The sequence below is a fragment of the Ammodytes marinus genome (assembly GCF_949987685.1).
Source record: "Ammodytes marinus genome assembly, chromosome: 18".
NCBI lineage: Eukaryota > Metazoa > Chordata > Actinopteri > Uranoscopiformes > Ammodytidae > Ammodytes > Ammodytes marinus.
In genome coordinates, this window is record NC_137222.1 from 20,602,700 (window position 1) to 20,626,647 (window position 23,948).

General features: G+C 39.8%; 1 protein-coding gene across 1 annotated transcript in view; it reads left to right on the plus strand.

Annotated features, from left to right (window-relative positions):
- The window catches only part of npr2 (natriuretic peptide receptor 2), a 62,713-nt gene that overhangs the window by 20,885 nt on the left and 17,880 nt on the right, over positions 1 to 23,948 (plus strand). Inside the window, exons 6-15 of the mRNA XM_080047131.1 lie at positions 122 to 257; positions 1,932 to 2,016; positions 9,527 to 9,647; positions 10,841 to 10,915; positions 12,288 to 12,365; positions 15,555 to 15,659; positions 18,473 to 18,544; positions 19,397 to 19,556; positions 19,963 to 20,118; positions 23,714 to 23,882. Of these exons, the coding sequence (XP_079903257.1) occupies positions 122 to 257; positions 1,932 to 2,016; positions 9,527 to 9,647; positions 10,841 to 10,915; positions 12,288 to 12,365; positions 15,555 to 15,659; positions 18,473 to 18,544; positions 19,397 to 19,556; positions 19,963 to 20,118; positions 23,714 to 23,882 (1,157 nt within the window). The remainder of the gene's footprint in view (positions 1 to 121; positions 258 to 1,931; positions 2,017 to 9,526; positions 9,648 to 10,840; positions 10,916 to 12,287; positions 12,366 to 15,554; positions 15,660 to 18,472; positions 18,545 to 19,396; positions 19,557 to 19,962; positions 20,119 to 23,713; positions 23,883 to 23,948) is intronic.

Consider the following 23,948-nt stretch of genomic DNA (forward strand, 5'->3'; position numbering starts at 1 on the left):
CAAAATTGTCCTTAACAATAACTATATTCATAGAAACATGATGTGAAGTGAGCTTAGAACTAGCTTTGAGTATTTCCCATTTGCATCCACTTGAATTAGCATTTCCCCTCTGTGTCTGCAGCTTGTTGCATACTACAATGGAACCACTAAAGACATCATATGGTCCCAGACAGAGAAGATCCTCTGGCCCAATGGGGGCCCACCGCTGGATAACCCGCCCTGTGTGTTTTCTACAGACGACCCCTCCTGCAATGATGGTATGACAACTCCTTCATAACAACACACTTAACCATCTACTCAAGGTATCTGCTTGAATATTTTAATATACCTGTTTCTGAAGTAATGTATTTTCCAAAAACAAGCCACATAAGGTTGACTAATGGCACTGATTTGATTTCAGGAATTTACATTGAAATGATTAGGATAACACAGTTCATGCATATCATTGGAGGTAATTATATGGCAGATTTTCTGTCTTGACTTGAGTAAGATTCAGTCGCTCATCAGGATGGATGTTACAATTAGCTCACGACAGGCTGTGGAATGTGCTCATTATACCATAGTTAGAGGGCGTTGTTCGGCCCGACGCGATCATTCCTTCTATCTAGTGAAGAAGCAAATGTAACAGTGTAACATTAGCTGGATTAACAAATTAGTGTGAAAGATAATAACTGGAAATCTTGGAGTGGAATGTCAAAACCGAAGAGGATAGACGACTGCGATTCTAAGCGTATTTTGGCATGCAAAGCTATGGTCAACTATGTATTTACCAAAGCAGATACATTGTACCAAAATGACAGCTTTAGAGGAGTTAGTGCGTATGTTTTTTTTAGCAGGTTAGCAACGTGGCAGTGTCTGTTGGTTGGTCGAACACCTGGGGTCAGTCTGAAATATCTAATATTGGATTGGACTTTTGATTTAGGACCATCATTGTTTCATCATCAGCTGCTCATCTGTGTTTAGTAATATTTTGCTAATGTTAGCTTGCTAACATGCTAAATTTAGGTCATGGTAAACGTACCTCCTAAACATGACCATGTTAGCATTGTCATTGTGGGCACTTGAGCGTTAGCATTTGGCTCAAAGCAGTGATGTACGAACAGCATCAAAGAGCTGCTATCATGGCTGTATACTCTTGTTTCACGTTGATAGAGTCAGACTTGCTGTTTCCCTGTGCCTCCAATGTTTTGAGTAAGCTGGGCTGATCACGTCCTGACTCCAGCTGTGTAAATACTCTCATCTCATTCTTGGAATGAAAACTATTCCTTTAATGGTTGCTATTTTGCAGAGTTTTCAGGTTAGAAAATGCCAACGCAATTTGTCATTCTTTCTCAACTTGGCTATATGCCACATAGAAGATGAGATGTTGACAAATGCACATATAGAGCTCTTTCTTTCTTTTCTGAATATATAGTCAGAAGTCTAAAGTCTTAAAATCCATTATATCTATATTCATCTTGGGGAAATGTTTCCCATGATAGTTTCACTGTTTATTCTCTGTGATTTCCTAAGATGATTTACACTTCTACACATAATGTGAAATAGGCTAAATCTGTTTCATTTCACTTTCTCACAATTGCAACGAAATACAACACCTTCGGTTGCTGATTAGTGCTAGAAATGACATTTCCACAATAATAAGTGTCAGCTTATCTTGTTATTTAGAGCAAGTGGTATAATTAGTCCCCATTAGGGTTTTAAATATATAGCAGGGAAGGCAGAGCAGTGCAATTGTGTGCAATTGTTGCTGGTGTTTGTGGTTGACAGATTGCTAAAGCAGTGCAGCTGTAGGCCTGTACCTCCGTCAGTCACAGCTGTGTTTTCCACAGAACACATCGCTATTTTTTGTTGTTTTTTGAAAGATATGAATGTGGACATCTGTTGAACATATGAGAGACATCTGAGCGTTGAACCCCCTCTCCTCTTTCCAGGTCAACTGCCAGTTCTGGGTATTGTAGCTGTTGGATCCGGCTTGGCGCTCATCATTTTTGGAATCTCCAGTTTCCTCATTTACAGGTGAGTTTTGAACGCATTGTGCTGCTGACGCCTCCTGTCTGTGCTGCTTTTGGCCCTAATGGTAGAAAATGTGGAGGAGAACTTTTGTTCCTCTAAAAGACTAAATGAAAGAGAGAGAAAGATGTGTTTAAAACAGGATGTATTGGGTCGTGCTGCTATAGGTGCCAGTGTGGTATTTACACGATTGTTACCTAGGCAACAGCTGAGCAGGTGACAGTGCTAAAGCAGCAGGGTGATGCTTGCTTAAGCTGCCAAGTGAGCGCATACAGTGTACAGTCCCCAAACGACTCTGTCTGCTATACTCTCACTTATTGATCAATAGTGTGTTCATTAACTTGGTTTAACTTGTGTTTGCGCTGGATTAAAGGTAAAGGCCAACCATTTAAATCATTCACACACTGCTTATGTCAGATGAAAAATATCAGCCAGGTTCTCTGATGAGGATTAGGCTACGTGTTCGTTTGTAGGTCATAAATCCTTTGAAACATAATTCTATAAGGAGAATACAAAGATGTCAACATGAAAACAAGGCAGTATTCTTGCCACTGCAGACATCTTGTCAGAAGGAATTGTACACAGCAAAAATCTTAATTGCATGAAGTCATTTTGAGTCATAAAAGTAATTTTTAGATTTTTAGAAAACAATTGAGAGAGTCTGCCTCTGTGTTAAATGATTTTAAGGTGCGCTTGCAATTCAAATCTGTTTTAAAACATTTGTAAAATCAGCTGTCATTTTTTCTGTATCATAGTGCAGCCAGCGCTGTCTTATTGTGTATTCTCCTGAGACATACCGGCAGTTGCTTCTCTAAAAATACTTGAAACAACAGGGACCGAAAGTTCCTTCCATTTTAGGCAAAAATATACAAAAAATTTACTCTTTGGGATGAGAGTTATTTGAAATAGCATGTGGTCCATCACGCTGTGACAATGATATTGACACAAAACTCTACTGAATAGTTTAAATAATGAATATAATGTGAATAAAACATTCACTATATTTCTTGGTGTCTAGTCAAACGTGCTCTCGCGGGAAGGGGGTTGTGCTCTGGAGGAATTTGCTCCCGTGACCTCTGTTTTTCTGATTTTTTTTTGCCTCGGCCAGTGCAGTTGTGTGTGTCTTGCAAATGAAAGAAAATTGCCTTCCACATTTTAAACGGTTATAACATTGTGCTCTGCATTCAGCTGTACAAACAAAATCCAAAATGAACATGTTGTACGTGTCCCAAGTGGCGCAGATTGAGCCTCATTTAATTACACAAGGAGTTAATCATGCATGCCCCTAGCAATTAAGCTACTGGTGGTGGGATTGCTACATTTTGGGGGTAATGTCATGGCAAAAAAATCTGCCTGTAATGGGAGAAAAAAATTAATGTTTCTATTTCTTGCTTCTTCATCAATTCTTCAAAGGGTGCCTTTATAGACGGTTAATTATGTTCACGACTAATCCACACAATGTTTGTCTTGCGAAGAGGAGCTCTTTATGTCCGCCATGCAGCCGTAACTAACAAACAACGCCGGTAGTCCGATCAACTACTAATACTTCCTACTAACACAAGCGAGTGTTAATCACCGGCCAATCAGAATGGATTTTGATCAGAGGAATTTGTGGAAGAAAAGATGGAGGAGCAGCTATCCACCCGAGGTAAATCCACTAAAACCTGAATCTGAGTTGATCAAATAACTTCCTGATAATTTGGACGCAGATTGTTGTGCACTTCATTGTGAAAAGACTTACATCGTATTTTTCTGTTTGCTTGTTTTTTTCTTCAGCTCACAGCTCATCAAGCACATGCAGCGTGGTTTCCGAACTAGCTAGCTAGTGTACACCCGGACCCTTGGCCAGTAAGTTTAGAGAAATATGCTCTTCTTTTCTGGTATTTAAAAATAATGTATTATATAAATGTTGTCTTCTAAATCTGGTATCCAGCTGTAACATTTATGGTGCTTTTCCACTACATGGTAACGGCTCTACTCTACTCTGCTCTGCTCTGCTCTACTCGCTGTTATACTCTACTTTCCTTTGGTATTGGGTACTTTTCTGGCTTTGGTTTCCATTACAAGAGAGTACCCAGATTATATCACCGCCTCTGTGAAGCTTGTCGTTATAGCGACGTTAGCGGCTAACATTAGCAGCTAATGCGTTTCTACTCAGTCTTCATCAGGGTTATTTTTGAACATTTAGTTTTTTTGGATGAATAAGTAACATTAACCAAGGTCCTTTATCACTTAGAGAAATGTGCCATGTCATAGCAGGCTGGCAGTGTTACATTTATTTTTGTAGGCGTAACTTTAACCAACATGCGTGTGTCTCATCACAGCTGCTGGGAGAGTCACTCTCGTTGTGTGGCCCTGTTTAGCTTGCGATGGATTTTCTCTCTGGCCAAACAATGTGAGGAACATTTGTATCTCGTAAAGCGACCAAGGCATGGTTTTCCAAAAATGTCAGCCCTGAAAGTAGAAAAAAAACAAAAGAAAAACGGACACAGCAATTTCAGCACTTTAGCAGTATAGCTGTTTGTTGTGAAGGCTAGGGTACCGCCAACTGATGAGGCTCTGACCAATCAGTGGTCTGCAGTGTTCCACAACTCTGTTTAGACCCTGGTCCCTGTAACCATGACGGAGTAGGGAACAAAAATGTAGGTCAGGGCCCAAGATCTTAAACATAGTATCCATCCAAAAATGGTGAGTAGAGTAGAGAAGAGTAGAATAGAGCCGGCACCATGTAGTGGAAAAGCACCATTTGATGACTTATGGCAACAACTATCTGTTTGTGTTATGGGAACCCAACAGGGGAAAATGTGTGATGCATTTTGGGTCCTGACCCACAGTTTTAGTTCTAGTCCAATTATATTAAGATGCATAATTTAAATAAATGACAGTTTTATACATGTAAAGCTATATGACCTGAACATGTTGTCTTTTATTAGATTTTGAGTTTTTCAGCCCCCCCCCCCTCCCCACATCAAAGGCCATGAAACTGTAAATGTAAACCGGCTGTTCAAGTCAAAATTGCAGCCACCGTCGGTAGAAGTGAGAGTTTTTTTTTCTGAGACGGCTCTGTTTGATTCCAATGGCTAACAAATCACTTCCTGTTTTCACAGACACCAGTGGAGGTATGCTGATGGACAGAGAGGCGGAAGGCTCAACTGTTTACGGCGTCTTAAAAGACCATCCGGCTGCTGAGAGGCCTCCATGTTCACTACTTGACCTACGAAAAAACACCACTAAAATGTTTAGAACACTTTGGAGTTATGTCACTGTTTGTAGTTGTTCTCAGATCATTCCGTCTGTAACCCAGAGTTTCTCAACCTTGGGGGTTGCAATTTATAAAACTGATATATTAATATATATTTTTATATATAATTCTGATTAAATAAATAAATAAATGGAAAATATATATTTTAATTTCTATCATGTATTTGCTGCTGCTTCTTTGTTTGTCTTTTTATACATTTGAGAAAAGATTATATTTTGATATATTAGTATTACTTTTTCTAGTTGCTGGAGGAATGGATAATACTGGTAATGGATAATACTGGTAATGGGTAATGCTGGTAAATGGGTAATACTGGCAATGGGTAAAGCTGGGTATGAGATAATAATGTGAAATAATTGGTGTATTTTGTTAAAAAAATGGGTGGATTGTTTTGGTAAAAGGTTGCTCCTCTGGTATGATCTAACTCACAACTATTGCCCTTTGTAAAATGTACACATTGGTACGAATTGGGGAATGTGAAGTTTAATAAAAAAGCAACCTGTGTATTACATTGTGTGTTTCTTTGTATTGCTTGATGGGAGGACATATGCACTGCAACAAAACAGTCCAGTCTAGTCTTATTTTTCTTATTAACAAGTAAAAAAATAGTGTTTACCAGAGTGTCAGTATTCAAAATAAGACATACGAAGAATACGTTTTTATGAGGTGTAAGTATGCAACCGTTTCAAAATGAAATACTCACTGATTCCTACTTTTCTTGGAAAGAGTGGGGAAAATCGTGGCTCCATAGTCTTGACCAGGTGGTCAGCTACTCTCGGTGGATCTTTGGAGTCTGGTGTGCAGCAGAAGTGTGAGGGGATGTTGAGCAGAGCAGCAGCGGCTCTGTTGTTTTAATGGAAGAGGTTGGTCCAAGCAGAGGTATTCACATATGGGACTTGTGAAACAATAGGCCCAGTGTGGAGCCCCACACTTTGCCCCTCTGGCTGCCAGAAGTCTCCAAACGAGGCTCCTTAAATAGAAAAATACTTTTTTTTTTCTGCTTCTTCTTCTTTTTTTTTTTTTGGCGGTGGTAGTGGTGGTGGATGGGGCTGGAGGGCACCGGTGGTTTAATGGTGTTTCCTGCTCCAAAAATGGTTCCACATAGTATGAGTATTTGTAGACACAAACAAGCATCAGAATCACCTTTAAGTTCCTGGACTCTGCGACTACACAGTTATTCCTGGTGAAAAAAAGGAGGAGGTAAAAAGACACGGTGAAATGCAAACGCTGCAATAATTTCCTGCAGCCATCTGGAAATGTTCTACACCTTTTAGATTGGAATCTACATACATGGAATGCATGTTTTTTAAACTGAAAATGATTTTCCTCCTTCTCTCCAAAATAAATGAAACATACAAAAACAATGAAAACTTTTTACAAATTCTGGATGAAAATAGTTTTATTTTTTAGCTGTAAATCATTAGGTGTCAGGAAACAGAAACTCCCCTGAGATTTGTCCCACATGTGTTGAGTCGCTGGAATGCCTCTTCCCGTCTGTGGTGCAGTGTTCAGTGTTTGCCAGTCAGACTGATGCTCAGAAATAACACTCAAAACATGTCCAAAATATAACTGACGTGATAATTACTATTCATTAATCTGGACAGGCGGTGTAGACGTTTGGAGGTTGTTTGCGGTTTGCGGAGCAGCTTTCATTCATTTATTCTTTAAATTATTTCACTCATAACACGCTGTATGTGAGACAGAAGTGATCAGGGAAAAACAGGGTGAATGATGGGTCTCATGATTTAATTTCATCATTTAGAAAATTACACTAACTGGGCCAAACTAGCCAGCTGAATAACAATACAGTACTGTTTTTCTGTTTTACTCTATGCTAAGCATAACCTTCACTAAGCTAACTTAACTTATTAGTTGAACATATCAAAGCTAAGATACCGTAATGTAAAATAACATGACATAACATAACCTAAGCCATTCTAACGTCATAAGGTTGATTTAGTCAAGTATTTCGTGGCAAACTGTAACCTAACACACTTTAATAACTGTAGATGTTAATGTAACGCAACAAAAGCTAGCATGTTCCAAAGCTCACCCTAACCCAAAATAATTAATGTAAAATAACTATTAACATAACATTACTGAAACAAACCTTCTATGCTGTAATGATAACAGGATATGTAGCCTTGCGTAACATAATGTAAAATAATACATCCTAGCATAGCATAACCTAACGCACCCTAGCGCTAACACTCACGTAACAAAACACTTCATTTCATACCGTGACCCAACCAAACCCACTGTAATAATAACTTGGACTGTAACACAACTCAGGCTAACATAACATAGCATACCGAAATCCATCCTAAACTAACACGAAAACATTAATATAACATAGGGTGACCAAAACAAACTTTTAGCTTAGGTTATAGTAGCTCACAGTAGCCTATATTCAGTGCCAAAGTATTCAGTGTTATTCTACAAGATTAAATAGATGATAATAAATAATAGATCAAACTATTTTTCTTGTCTTGTTGGTTTTTGTATAATCTCAGGAAACAATAATTGCAAACTTTTATTTTGATGAGAATTAGTTAATGTTTTCAGCTCTATTTGAAAACACAGCTCTATTTGAATTGAAGAATTGAGTGATGGACATAAGCAGCAGTGATGTGAAGCTCTGATTAACATGGTGTTTGATTATTAGGCCGGATCTGATACAGCTGTGTATAATCACACTCACTCTGATCAGCTCAAACCAACCATAAATACCATTAAAAGATATTTAAAACAGGCACTTTTTTTCTATCCCAAAGACAAGTTTTACTGATGCAGTTAATTTTTATTTTATTCGAACAAGACCATCATTTTTGCAGTTTTTGCGTCACAGTTTAGTAACAGTGTTAGTACTGACTGAGATAAGATTAGAAGTACATATGAGTCTGCTCCCAGCGTGTTTGTTATAAATAAAGGGTGTGGGAGTAGTGAATTGAAGTTTATTCTGATCTTCATCATGACCTATGAGTCATCAGAATACGACTCTATTGTGTACTTTTGTTTGAAAGAAAGAAGGTTTTCGGTAGAGTCTGAATTCACCTGGGAGATATGCAGGGAGATATACAGTATGAACCTTATATTCTTTTAAAGGCTTTTACAGGTAACACGTTTTCTAATGTTTTCAGATATACACTTTGTATCGGTGTAAAGTTTTTATTTTGTGAATTTGGGCCTTAGTCTATTCTTTACTAATGAAATAATAATTGTCACTTTTGACCTGGAATTCAATTTATTTTATTTTGTGCCACTATTTAAATTTTTTTAATGGTTTTAAGAAAAATGTCCTTGTTGAACTATGACTCAATGTGATGTGATACGTTGCACAATATGTTTCATCTGAGTATTTGTTGAAGTCAAAATAATTCATACATTTTGATTTATTTTAACTCAAAAACAAGTTGTATGAGCTCAGGTCAAAGAGACCTATAGCACTGATGATAAATAGTATAGAAGTTGCAAACTTGCAATGTTCCAAACAACATACATTTGTAAAAAAATAATAACTCACACAACATTGGTGAAAATATATGTAGTATTATGAATTTATAATCACCTTTATTGGGGCTGTAATTTGTGACCGGTATCAAATAAGTAGGAAAACACAAAAAGAACACAACAGGAGGGTTAATTTGACATTTTCAACATTCCATACAAAGTTACTGATTAAAAAATTGGTTATTTTCACTCAATTCCAGCATGTGTCTTTACTGTGTAATGTTACATATTCGTGCATGGGGTTAAGAAAGAGCCCTTTGTCCAGGACTGTAAAAAAAGACGTAAAAAAGTTATTTTCCACTTCATCAGACTTCATAAGTACAGCATATGGACGAGTGGAGTTAAAACCTAATAAAAAAACTGCTATCTCAGGAAATACCACCAGGAAAGATGGAAATGAAATGTAACTGCACAAATGGTACAATTATTCTTAAGTGACTTGCCACAATGAATCAAGGTTATTTTAATACTTGTTATCCACTAATTCCTCAAGATAAGTTAAATGAGTGTCAGAACAAAGTGCCTCTGAAGCATTCTCTCTTTATTTATTTCGTTTATAGCCTTTAAAAAAATTGGAAAGAGAGAGAGAGTTGACATTTAAACCCTCAAAGTTACAATTTTCTGTGGTTAAAAACATCAGCTCCAGTCAACGCCAACCCCAATCCCCTTCATGTGGGATTTGCTTCTCTTGTCCTGGTTGATTTCTTCACCTGGTTTTTTTCCCCCCCCTTCCATTTTTTGCAGGAAACTGAAGCTGGAGAAGGAGCTGGCTGGAATGCTGTGGAGGATTCGGTGGGAGGACCTCCAGTTCGAGAGCCCCAATAAATTCCACAAACGCCACGGCAGTCGGCTCACCCTCTCACAGGTACACAATCTCCTCCGGTCTTTACTCATCTGAAAAAATTAATTGTACAGGTGATGTGACGAAAAACAAAAGTTCAGACGCGCTTCATGACCTTTTAGCGAGTTAAAAAAAACTAAATGTCACCACCCACATGATCTCATATTAAAACCAGCAGCCCTGAGAGTCTCCTCACAATTCTGGCCCTCATATGTCGCCCTTTATTCTATAAGCCCTATCTGGCAGGGCCCCCTTTGTGCGATTAACAAGTTGTTGTTCTTCTAGCAGGTTTATGTTGCCATGTCTGCCAGTGAGGAAAAGACTCCACGCTGGGCTGAGTTTTTTACGTTCACACACGGCCGATTATCAGTCTGGAGATGTCACTGCTGTGAGAACTTGCCAGGAATAGAAAAAAAAATACTAATTTGATCATGTTTGAATAGCAGATCTTCACACTGTTTACACACTGCATGCTGTGTATTAAAAATCCAGTCCAAGTCCTTTGTTAGTTTCCACATTCCTGAAAAGCTTTCCCCGGTTGGTTGATAGAAGGTGGCTTGGCTCTGCGGTGGCAGACGCATATTAAATGATTGTTAAAATAAGCTTTTCCTCTGCCCCCCTCCCTACATATGTAATAGCTCATCGCGTTCCTTAAGTATCAGGTTCTGTTGTCTGAGGGCGAATGCATCTCCGTTTGGCCTCTACACGTGCGAGCGTTCACGAGAAGCACATGCGCACACCTTTTTCATTACGGCTTTTCGGTCCAATTCCTGGGATAAAGCGCGTGAGTGGAAAACCAAGTCATTTTTCCAGACCAATGTATTTTTCCAGCGTGCCTTGTGTTGCCAATATTTGCATTCTATACAAATGCGTCGTTGACTCCGCTGGCTGTCTGTATATATGCAGTTCCTCCCACTCTATATTTCTTTTTAATTCACTCTCTGTGTGTGCTCTGCAGACATTTGCCCAAGGAACTCGAGTTGGTGTTACCAAAAATAAAAAACCCTTTCAAATATAAGAGAAAGTCAATTTTCCTGTTGCACAGAGAAAGGTGTCTCGGATAAGGCTGTCAGTGGATGAACCCTTCTTTTTAGGAAGCAGTGAAGTGGAAGCACAGTCTTAAAGGGCGAAAAAATGAATCCTCTTTGCCATAATCGTCACTCTATTAACTGACTTTTTCTCCTCACTCTTGACTCCTTTTCACCTTTTTTCCTCAGAGAGGCTCCAGCTATGGCTCCCTGATAACTGCCCATGGAAAATATCAGCTGTTTGCAAAAACGGGCTATTTTAAGGTAAGACTTAGTGTGTTCTGACATTTTCAACTCCTGCGCACTCTTTTCCCTCCCACACATGTGCTACGCTCACAGAGAAAGCTGGAGAGACAGAGAGAGAGAGAGAGAGAGAGAGAGAGAGAGAGAGAGAGAGACAGAGAGAGAGAGAGAGAGAGAGAGAGAGAGAGACAGAGCGAGTGTGGGCGAATGTAGGTAGTTGGCTTTTAATGTGAGCTGCAGAATGCGTCAATTTTCTACTTCATTTTTTTTCTTCTTTCCCTCTTCTGTATTCTACACTCCCCGCCTTGCAGTCTGGACATGGCCATCCACTTGTTGCTGCTGTTCATTTATCCCTTAGAGATGGCGGAGGAGAGAGGAAATGTGACAAATAAAGAGCCCTGCCCAGTAATAAGACGGCTGTCTCTGTCATTTAGCCGCATGGTGCAGATCTTTATATAAACGCTAATGTCACTGTGCGGCTCGAAACGTCTCACGGACATTCGGAGATGTGATACACTTCTTCAAATTCGATACAGGCCAGAGGTGATTTAATCTGACACCAAACAATAGAACAGATAGACAGGGGCAAGAGCCTCGACAAACTGGAAATGCTGGACAAGGACCTCTGAAATGAGCAGCCAGAGGACAAACTTACTTGCTATCGAACATACAGCCATCATCAGCTACTTACTGTCTATTTCATTTTGAATAATATTTAAAGCTCCCACATGGACTCACTCATTAACTGGTGGCTCTGTTTGAAAGTTGCTACAACTCTGTTTTCCTAGAGTCTTGTAACAGCTGTGGTTCTGAGATATTCACCCCGCTTTCTCCATTTACTGATCATCACATATCAAAGCCATGAACTGATTTCGGCCCCAAATGAACCAGTAGACTGTATACTGCAGGATGTCGAAGTCTCCTCCAAATGCTCCTCTCTCCATTGTTCATGTTTCATATGTTGTGGTTGTTGCTTTTCCCCCGTCATATTTACACCTAGACCAAAGCGAATCGTACCCTGCGTTCCAATCCTCATACTTCTCTACTATTTAGTATGCCAGAAAAAGATTTAGGATGTCCCAATTCATGCATGTCAATTGTGGTATGCTGATTATACATAAATGCCCAATAACTCCAATAGTATTTTACAGTATTTGTCTTTTTTCTTGACATTTCTCAACATAATGGAAAAAAAATCTTTCTTATCGGATTTTTTTCTCTCTCCGGTGACCCTAAAACTCTTCTGTACTTTAGTACGTAGTGTAGGAAAAAGTATGTGATTTGGAACGCATGCTTGGTCTTTTATGTCTTCTCATGACAAAAAGCTGTGTGTAAACTGAACCCTGCGTCAGCGTTGTCTTCACTGCTCTGTGTCTTGTCCTGCTTCACACAGGGGAACCTGGTGGCCATCAAGCACGTCAACAAGAAGAGGATAGAGCTGACCAGACAAGTTTTGCTGGAACTCAAACATGTAAGTGTTGATTTTAAATGTCCTGCGCTAGATTGTTTTTGTAGTTTAGTATTAATCGGTTAAGCTAAATGCTTTTTAGCGCATTGTATATCATACACGCATGTGTGCACCAATATCTGAGAGTCGCTGGAAGACTTTCTCATGTCGGTTGGCCCCCGTCCATCATTTTTTTCTTTTGTTGCCACCAAGGTGAGCAACGGCTGTACCTCGTTGAGCGACCATGACATTGTCCACGATGCCATTTTTGGAAGAAAGTAGAACAAAAACTGGAGAGACAGCTAGTTTAGAAACTGCAACCACTATAGTCGCTTGACTGTTTGTTGTGCAAGATAGGGTGCCGCCCATTGATGATGTAATGGCAGAGACGATTCTCTCCGACCAATCACAGTTTAGTACTTGTTTTTTTACTTTTTTGGAACCCCGACGGAGTGGGTACCAAAAAAGTACCAGGTACAAGGGGCTTTAACAAATTGAAAAAGTAAAAAAGCAGAGTGAAGATGAGTAGAGTAGAGTAGAGTAGAGTATTCTCTCCGACCAATCACAGTTGAGCGCTATTTGTGAGAGCCTCCATTCCGCTCCCAGGTTCCCTGTTAGTCTTTTTTCTTCTTTAGAGGAGAAAAAGAAAGTCCTTGCTTTTGGCCATGAAATCCTAGTTGAGAAACTGCTGGCTTGTTCTGTTGTTTCTCAGGGCTTTCCGTGGTCTTAGTGTGCAGAGAGCCTTGGACGTTTCTTGTAAAAAAACAAGAAAAAACAACCTTCATCTCAACAAATTATATTCAAAGAATGATTAACTCACTTACTGAAATAAAACAACAGTGAGTTGGCATTATGGAACGTGTTGCCACTACGAGGTGTAATCACTCCACCTGCTATACAAAACAAGCTCCTCACAATTGGGACTGTGACACCGTACAAGCATAGAATCTTTTTTTCCCCCACGCAGTAGCACAGTCAATGCTTTATTTCCACTCTTTCGGTTGTGTTTGTTTGCAGGAAGTGGCACCTGGCTCCTTATTAGCATGTTCAGCTGCAGGATGCTTGCTTGTTAAAGAGTCAAGGTCCTTTTAAACCGTCTCCCCCACATTATCGACAGCAGCTGTTGATGAAAGGCTTTCCTTCGGCTGGGAGATATTCCAGAGCGAGCGATAAGTAATGGAGGAGAAAAGAAATAAAAAATCAACACAATTTATGTGGTTTTGTGGTGATGGAAACGCAGAGTGGCACAGGGAAACCCATAACTCGGAAATGACATGTGTTGCCTGTGAGAAAGATGGATGCCGGTGTAGGGAAGGATTTTTTGGGCCATTTCTTCACTTCTAACATCTCTAAATATCTCTCCGTCTTGGCACTGGATATGTGGTACATCTTTTGGGCTTTAGTTCAACACAAGAAATCTTGTCGGCCTTGAAGTCCGTATTTTACCGAGGATTAGTAGTCATATTTCTGGTTACTGCTTCACATTTCCACCAGTACCAGCAAAAGGTTGAACTTTCAACTCATACAAAGAAAATATCAGCAAACAGTAGGATAAATGTATTAAATATGATTGACCTCAGTCCTGCACACTTGAGATACAACACTTCTTATTTAAATGACCTATTGACCTTTCCTTTATGGCAGCCTTGGGACAATTGTTGATGTTTAGTTCCACTTCTGGTAGTTTACGGAAATTGTATTTTATTACAAAACCAGCAACACTTCTTTGTTCTGTTTTGCATTCTGAGTTTTATGGCCTTTAATGTTTTCTGGATGAAATAACATTCTGTCTTCTACCACTCAGAGAAACGTGGTGTGTACCTCATCAAGAGACCACGGCGTTATTGTCTCGGATGACATTTTTTTTAACAAAAGTAGAATAAAATCTGGAAGGAAACAGGATTTCTTCACTTTTATCATTCTAAATCTCCAACTCACATTTAACTTAAATATTTCTCCATCTCGGCAATGGATATCTGGTCAATTTGTTGAGCTGTTCAGATGCCTCTGTGGCCTCTTCTCTGAGGGTCAGCAGGGAGGCACACACACACACACACACACACACACATGGGAGGAGGAAGGCTATAGCTGCTGTCTGGGGCTGGCGGCTTCTCAGACGCCCCGGGGGCCTGATCGGCTGTCAAACCTCAAGCTCATTTAAAAAAAAAGCAAAGAGAGAAAAAAGAGCCAGCCAGATGAGGGGAAGAGACCGGCCTAGTGGAAACTTAACCACTTGTCTACCATCACCCTCTCCCCCCCATCCCTCACCTCACCTCACCAGAGTGCAGCAAGGGGAATTATATAGGCCAAAGGGCAGGCTAACATCTCCGAAGCCGTGAAACAGGAGCGACTAAAACTCCCTTGGTCTTTGGTGTGAGCGCGGCTGTCACTCAACTGCGCTCAAAGGGAAAGAGAAGTACGCCGTTGAAAATATGAACACGTTTTTTTGAGAGGGGGGTTCACACTGCTGGCTGCAGAAAGATTTTCTTTTCATTTTTCATTTTTTTTTTTCTTGTTCTTTCAGTGCTGCTTCTGTCAGCGCTCTCACGGCTTGGAAGTTGGAACGAAGGGCGCTTTGCCGGTGTATGTGTGTGTTGTTTCTATAAAAGAGAAATGACTGGGCTTTTTCACACTTTCTCGTAAAAAGGTGTCCGCCAGAGAATGTTCTCCAAGTTCCCCTCATAATCACTTAACCTCAAACGTCTTTTGTTTTCATACTCTCAATATTCCCAGTGATTCATGTTTTCTGGAAGAAGTTTTCATATCGTAAAAAAAAGGCTGTGTGATTGCTGATTATTTTCCGTGTAGAGTAGGGCCTACTTGTACATGTTCTGCTCCTGCTCCGATATTGCTGCCCGTACCTCCTCTCAACACCTCCATTTTTTTTCTCTTTCCTCATCACCCTTAGCACACAGGCTCATTCATAACCTCAGAGGGGCAAATTTATGCACATGCACATGTTTCTACTGGGTGCCCTGAGCAGGAATGCGTCCCAACACGTAGTGGAAGACCCCGTGCCAACTAGCCGACTGCAAATAGACTATTTTGATGAACCGCTGGCAGAGTTATCCTCCAAACGTTGTATATAAATGAACCGTCAGTCCTCCCCCCCCAACCCCCCACCCCGTCCTCTGTTTCCATGGGGTTAGGGAATGTGATGTTTGGAAAAGAGTTGCACTCACAGTTGCGGTGTGTTTGTGTGGTTATTTTCAGATGAGAGACGTTCAGTTCAACCATCTAACCAGGTTCATCGGAGCCTGCATTGACCCTCCCAACATCTGCATCGTCACAGAGTACTGTCCCAGAGGCAGCCTGCAGGTAAAGCCTCCTATACTTTTCACTGTTATACATTACTGTTCTCAGTGTTGGGGAAGCTACTGTGTAAGCATAGCTTTGCAAACTATCAGTGACTTCACACTAGAAAAAGTTGAACCCGACCAAATACCCTAGGGAGAAATCTAGTTTGGTTAACTAAAACTAATAAAAGTAGTTGATGATCATATTGGCAATGTACATGTGATAGGAAATTATAACAATATAATACATAAAAGGCACATGTCAGCAAAAAAAGCCAATAGGTTTATTGCAGAAACTAAAAAGTGCTCATGTGTTTTTCGCACGGCATAATAAACCAAAAAAAACAAAACATTTAAATAACATTATTAAATAACAAATGTCAGTACTACCAGTGGCTGCCTGACGAATGCATTGCCTGAGCATGCATTCACAGCAGTCAGGATGAAAGAAAGAGGGGATGGGGCTTGTCAATTGGGGGTTCAATTAGAGAAGCAATGGTACAATTAAAATGAATACTCAACCCTTTCCTTTTATGACTTAACATGGTTCAGTAGTTAACTACACCAACAAATGGCAAAGAAGCGATTTAATTTATCTACTTGAAACACAAAATATGAATGTACAGTTGTAGATCTACCAGCAAGCTACTGCAAAATGTAGTTAAACTTCTAGTTCAGTTACATGAAGTTCACCATTCCCCAACACGGACTGTTTTACTGCTGAAGAAGGAAAATAGACTTTAAGTTTCCCCCTCCACTAATAAATGTGTTTTGCTCATTTTTTACTCAACTTGGATGTTTAAACTTCCCTCTTCAGGGTCTGTTTTCACATTCATCTGCTGGAAGTTTCTCTTTAAGAGCGATTAGTTTGGAACTATTGGGAACCGTTTGTGGTCCAGTGTAAAAACTTGCACCAGTGTGATTTGGAAACTCTTGGTTACTCACACTGAGAATTGACTTTACGGTGAAGTAGGAAACAATCTTGTGTCCAGCAGTTAAACTTTTGAAAAGTTAAATATTTGCACATTCGTAGATTTTGGATTTTTCAATGTTGCCAAAGGAATAGATGTAAGCTTAAGAATTTTTAAAGAGGTAATTGATCCGTCCGTTGGAGACAGCATTTGATACACAAATTATTATTTATAGCAAAGTCATTTTATACGTCGTAGGAAGCATTTGGATATCAAATGATTCTTTCCATGAAATGGAACTCTTTTACAAGCAAACGAAAAGAGAGCCATACCTCTGCCAATGCTGTATAATCCAGTACGCAGATTATTTGACAGAAGTACAATTTATTTTGAAATATCACATTCTACTGGATCAACAGAAAATTAAAGGAATAATCCAACCTTTAAAAGTCACCTATTATGAAAAGTCCACTTTTTCATGTTATTTATATTTATATAGGAAAAAAACAACCCTCTCTTTTTCTCCACATCCACCTCTCTGAAAACCTGTGTTGAAAAACTAATCAGATTTATCTGACATTATGATGTCATAAGGTGAGAAGCCACGCCCCCTCACTACCACCCAACCGGCAGTTAGATTCAGGGCCAATCAGAGCAGACTGGGTTTATACGTAGGAAGGCCGGGCTTAAAGAGACACACTCTAAAATGGAGCGTTTCAGACAGAGGCTGAAAAGAGCAGATTCAACAATGGAACTGTGAGAAATAGAAAGGTTTTTTTGTACACTACAATATTTAAACAGTTTCTAGTAGAAACCCAAATTAGAATTTTTATCCTGGAAATGGGCATAATATGTGACCTTTAAAAAACAAAAAACTTATCCATCTCCTAATAGATTATGCCACTCTTATGCATTGTCTATGGTGCTGCAAAGCAAGCAGCTGGTTAGCATATTTTAGCATAAAGACTAGAAGTAGGGGAAAAACAGCTATCCTCGTTGTGTCCAAAAACTCCAATTTGCACCTATCTGCACCTCTACAGTGCACATGGACTTGTTTTTTGCAGCAGTACCATGAGATTAAACACGGTAGCATGGACAGCATCATCAAGCTGCTATTCCTGGCAGTGTTTGTACTGAGCTGTAGCGAGAGAATTCACCATGTTTGGTCTACACCCACCCAGCTTACAGTATGGAGACAGCTCATCTTTGAAACATTATTTTCTTTCTCTTTTAAATTTTTTGTCTCTTAAAAAAAAAGATTTAAAAAAATAAAAATTTACATTCCATTATGAGTGAGTGATGCTTTAAGTGAACTTGATCTTGGCCTGCACTCTTTGTTCCCGACACACCGGCAGCTTCCTTTTAAAATGGATGAGCTGGAAAACCATGGGAAACTCAGACATGGAAACACAGATAGCTGCAAAGTATGTGAACTGGCTGGATGTCAATGCTGGGAGTCAGAGTCCAGTAACTGGCCAGCTACATACAAAATACTGCAGGGGCTAAATTCATGACTCTAAAGGGTGAAAATGAATGTACTGTTATGCATTTAACACCAAAATAAATGTTTGAGTTGTCTTGGCTGCCGTCAGAGATTTTTTATTTTTTGTCATTTTCAGGTCAAGTTTAGGGCTAGGGTTAGGGTTAGTGCCGGACATACACATGAATTGAAAACACGTTTCTCTCTGACCCACGATGCAATAAAGTAAAATAATTTAAAAAAAGGTACAAGGTTAAAAAAAAAGAATAAGCAATATATCCAATAAGTACATTTTAAATAGTGCAACAAGTAAGGCAGAACCAAGCAGTAGGCCTATATAAACTAAATACATTGAAAATGTACACTATAAAGGACATAACAATGTGCAGACTCACTACAAACGAATGTAGAAGGAACTGACGGAAAGTAAAACATTTGTTTCAGGACATTTTGGAGAACGAGAGCATCAACCTGGACTGGATGTTCCGCTACTCGCTGATCAACGACATAGTGAAGGTACTGTACATGTTTCACACTGTAAAAAAATCAATTCAAAAAATCAAAGGTGGGATTCAGGCATCTCTTTGTATGATATCTTCTTTTTTTAATGATGGCAAAAGGTCTCCTTTCTATGTCGAATGCATTGTGTGCCCTGGGAGACCATAGAAAAAAGGATTCCAGGTTGCCATGGTTTCACATTGGACAGTTTTGTGAAATAGTGTGTGAGGCAGAAAAAAAACATGCGGAAAAATGTCTTCTTGGCATGGCACGGGAAGATAGATAGAGACAAACTAAATCATGAACTTTTTGCTACAAATTTCCTTTTCCAGCATAATCAAAACTAATCTTGGACTTAGTTCAGGAGATTACATTTTATCCGTCCTGACAAAGAGGCTTTCTGTCAGGAGAGAGTGGCCCTTTTTTGGAAGGATTGGGATATTGAAACTGGGTTTATGACCAAAGCCCTGCGGATAAATGACTCCATGCGAATAGATAGCAGCGTTCTGCAGAGATGAGGCGCTGGTGAAGCCTTTTAAAGGGTCATTTGACTCACAGTTTCCACCAAATATTGCACATGAGTTAAGTACACTCACACACTAATTAACAGTAATTGTACAGAAATCCCCCCGTGACTGTGCCGTCCCCTTAAATAACACAGCGACTTTTCCAAACCCTTCAGTATACAGTGCATGTATCCTTTTGGTCAAAGCCAATTATTTCCATATGTCTGGATTTGTGTGTTTTTCATGTATGATTTGCTGTGACGGCGGTGGGGGAAAAAAAAGAAGAGAGAGAGAGACAGAGAGAAAGAGGGAGTGATTGAGACACACCACTTAACGCTTGACTTAACGCTCCTCTCTCCACCAGGGAATGAACTATCTCCACAACAGCTACATCGGCTGCCACGGAAATCTGAAGTCATCTAATTGCGTGGTGGACAGTCGGTTTGTTTTGAAAATCACGGATTATGGCTTGGCCAGCTTCCGCTCGTCCTGCGAGAACGACGACACTCACGCACTCTACGCAAGTAAGGTCGAAAGCAATGCAGTTTACGTTCCCCCTTTCCCCCTGCTGAATATCAGACTTTTCCCCCAAGTATGTATCCCTGCGTTCCAATCCCCATACTTCCCCTACTATTTAGCATGCCAGAAAAAGATTTAGGATGTCCCAAATACATGCACGTCAATTGTAGTATGCTGAAAATACATAACTGCCCCACCGACTCCAATAGCATTTTGCAATATTCGTCTTTATTCTTGACATTTCTCGACATAATGAAAAAAAAGTCTTCCTTTTCTGATTTTGTTTCCGCTCCTGTGGCCCTAAAACTCTTCTGTACTTTAGTATGTAGTTTAGTAAAAAGAAAAAAGTATGTGATTTTGAACGCAGGGTATGTGTTTTCTGACTCGCCTGTCTGTGCCTGGCCTTTACAGAGAAGATGTGGACGGCTCCGGAGCAGCTCATATACGACCGCCACCCTCCTGAGGGGACCCAGAAGGGCGATGTGTACAGCTTTGGCATCATACTGCAGGAAATAGCCCTGAGGAACGGACCCTTCTATGTGGAAGGCATGGACCTCAGCCCCAAAGGTAAATACACTGGTCTATATTAAGGCCCGAGGAAGGTCAGCTGACCACTGGGACCCCTTTGAATCAGCAAGCATGCAGCAAACCAACGTGTAGGACATGAACATAATAATAATAATAATAATAATAATAATAATAATAATAATAATAATAATAATAATAATAATAATAATAATAATAATAATAATAATAATAATAATAATAATAATAATAATAGTAAACTTTATTTGTTGAGCACATTTCATGCAAGAAACAGCTCAAAGTGCTATACAATGATACAATGACATGTATGACAAGATTCACATTCACATAGAGACTTAACATGAACAAAGACATGCCAATAATGGTAAAAACAAGATAAAAGTAGAGTATAAATATGACGTCCTTAGGGCTGCAAACAAAGCAAGGCATTTACAACAAAAAATAAATAAATAGAAAAGGCATTAAGAGCATCAGTCAATAAAAGAAAGATCCATAAAAGTATTTATCAGTGAATTCATACAAAAACAAGTCGTTGAAACATACAAACGACATAAAAGAAAAGCACGTCCAACCAATAAATCGGTCCAAACAAGTTTGTGTCCCTCATTCACAAAGAGCGTCTCGCTATAAAGCTTCTTTTTTGAGAAACGAGTGTGAGAACTCTACGAGGAAAGAAAAAGACGGAATTGCACATAATGGCAACTTCATTCAGTGGCTCTTTTACTGACATTTCAAAGTGGACTTTTGTAAGGTCAGACTACTATATTGGAGGCCCTGCAGCTATGTACACAAACAAAAAACACATGTTGGCCACATGTCAAGGGCAACCGGAGTCATATCTGGGATAAGACAATGAGATCGCTCCAAGGACCCAACCTAAACAAAGCACACAGTAATTAGAGTTAAACAAGTTTGTCAAAAAGTATAGAATGAAGAAAAAAGTCAGTTTGTCAGTGACGTACAACTGAGGGCAGCTCAAACAGTCTTTGTGTGTTGGTTTAACATGCTGCAGACATTTTCAAAATGTTGATTCAAGCTGGATTTAGAAGTTAGGAAGGTGCCGATAAGATGCAAAATAAACACCAGCAAAGAAATCAAAGAGCACGGAAAGAGAAACAAAACCGATACCCTAGGAACATAGAGAACAGGCTAACATAGGGGGCAGACTACTTCCTGCATTGGCGCTAATGTAAATCATATGCTGCGGATCCATGAGGAATGTCATTCCTGAGATGAAAAAAAAGGAGAAGCTAAACAGCTTGGAAGGATCGTAGGTATTTGCCCCAAGAGGTTCAACATTTTTTCAAAAATCAAAACAGTACGCCCATGCCTTCATGTAGATTGGAAACACCTTGTCCTGGTCTCTTATTCTCTTCTCCGTGGCTACAAAGACAGATTCCATTCCTGAAACAATTTCAGTGGAAGTGACTGGGACAAAAGCCATGTTCATATTTCTGTCAGTCCATTATGTTAATTCCAAAGGTCATCCAAAGCTAACATGAGGCTGAAGCTGTCTGAGTTTGACGTATTGCCAATACGTCCTCAATACAAAGTTTCCTCTTTTTGTTACTGGCCCCGCCACTGCAGCATCCTTGTACATTTGGTCGGAAAAAGACCAACACTTTTGAAATGTCTGTCGCAGCCTCACATTAACCTCAGATGAACTTTGGACTATATACTGTAGTTGCACAGAAACCGAATTCTGGATTTTTGTCACATCAATTTCTTTGCAACCACTTAAAGCTGGGGTATATGATTTCTGATTGGTCAAAGTTAACATGAGCTGTACACTTTGATTCTCTGTTCTTATTGGCTGTTGGGACTGTCCATTCACTTTGGCACGACGTTGTTGGTGTAGAGTGTGTCAGGGAGGGACCATAGGGGAGGGACCAAAGAGAACAAGTGGAGCGGTTGACGTATTTCGATTCTAATCTCTATCCCAACTGCTATTTTCTCCCCAAATCATATACCCCAGCTTTAAGAGAGGCTTCTGTTCTGTTAGAGTGAAAAAAAAAGCTTTCAATGTAAATACATTTTTTAAGGCAGGTTTAAAAAAAATCCTTCCCTTAACAACAACATTGACAGTAAAATGTTCATATTTATGTATGAAAATGATAAGTTGGTGGCCACATTTGACCATTGGAGCCTGAAAAGCATCAACAAAAGGAAAGAAACAACAACTGACAAACAGTAGCTTGTAAAAAATGACATCATCAACTGACTTTCCCTGGAGATATTATGTGTAACAGTAGCTTTGTCTCACAGCTCTAACTCATTGATGTGATCTTATTAAGTTAACTGAGTTTAAATTTAAATTGAATTTAGCTAAATCACCGCTGACTGACAGCTTCCTGCACACATGTTACGTCTCACAACCCTTTTTCTTCACCAGCATTCTACTGTTTGATTCCACTTCTTCTGCCTCTTCTCAGTGACAGCAGCAACAACTTTGTATACTTCAAAAGCAATTAAAGAAACCCCTTTCAAACATCCACGGTGCATGGATGTCTAAAACACTCTCCCAGGGGCCCTTCCTGTGAGGACTTTCATTAGCCTTTTATAAGAAGTTACATCCAATGCTGATTGTTCAAGTGCCTAATAGTCATCCATTATCGTGATGAGGGCCAGCACCGTTTCTCTAGTGTCTGAATGTGCTTAATCCAGAGCTGTAACAGTATGTGACAGCAGCACGGTCCTACAAGATGAGGCTGAACAAGAGAGGAGAGGATGCAGAGGAAGCATTCATTTGGAAAAAGATGTCTTGTACAAAGTATAAATTGTAAGGTTTAATGGATCAAAGATAATAAATTAGCCACGGGAGCTGATCTGCATTACTGAATGTATTTAGGCTTGTATAAAATCAAGTCCTGAAAAACAGCAATCTAGGTTTGAATGTACACTCTGCAGCTCTAGCAGCACGTAAAACAACAACAACAACAACAAACGGAGGAAATTCAGAAGCCATACTGAAATTCCCCACAGAGGAATTAGTCACAAGCAAAAGTGTTAACTACGGAAGTACATAACACTTTTAGTAGAATGGCCATGGGAGAGAAACAAAATGAGAAGAGGATGTTGTTTCCTCCATAATGCCCTTCGAGAAAAAGTAACGTTTGAAAGAATTTCACTGATTCTAACTTCCAGTATCGATAACACAGTAGCATATCTTTGCTAGTCATTAGGCCGATAATGGGCTACCTCATTTTGACTTAAAGCAGACTTCCTCTAAGCTCCCTTAGAACATTGCTCTCTATATGCAGCGGGCTGTGAGACGAGAGCGCCATCTAATAAGGGCAACACGGAAGCGAAAAATACTCAATACCTTCACTCTCATACAATGCAGTGCTGTTATTAGTGGAGCTAAGAGGAAAAATTAGCAAAAAGTCAATTTCACCAGATTTGGTTGAGTGCACACCTCCGATCCCTGGTTTGTGGTTTTGCTAAATGCAGGGTTGTTGTGTTGTTAGTTGTGTGATTTATTTTGTGCACTACTTTACACACATCTTGCAAAGCTGTAGTGAAACACACACACACACACACACACACACACACACACACACACACACACACTCCATTTACCAGTTTACACTGTGCTCTCTCTCCTCTCGACTAATAGAGATCGTGCAGAAGGTGAGGAATGGTCAGAAGCCGTTCTTCCGGCCGACCACAGACAGTAAATGCCACTCAGAGGAGCTGACCATCTTGATGGAGGGCTGCTGGGCCGAGGACCCCGCTGAGAGGCCTGACTTTGGACACATCAAGATCTACATGGCCAAACTCAACAAGTGAGACACACACAGACACACACACACACACACACACACACACACACACACACACACACACACACA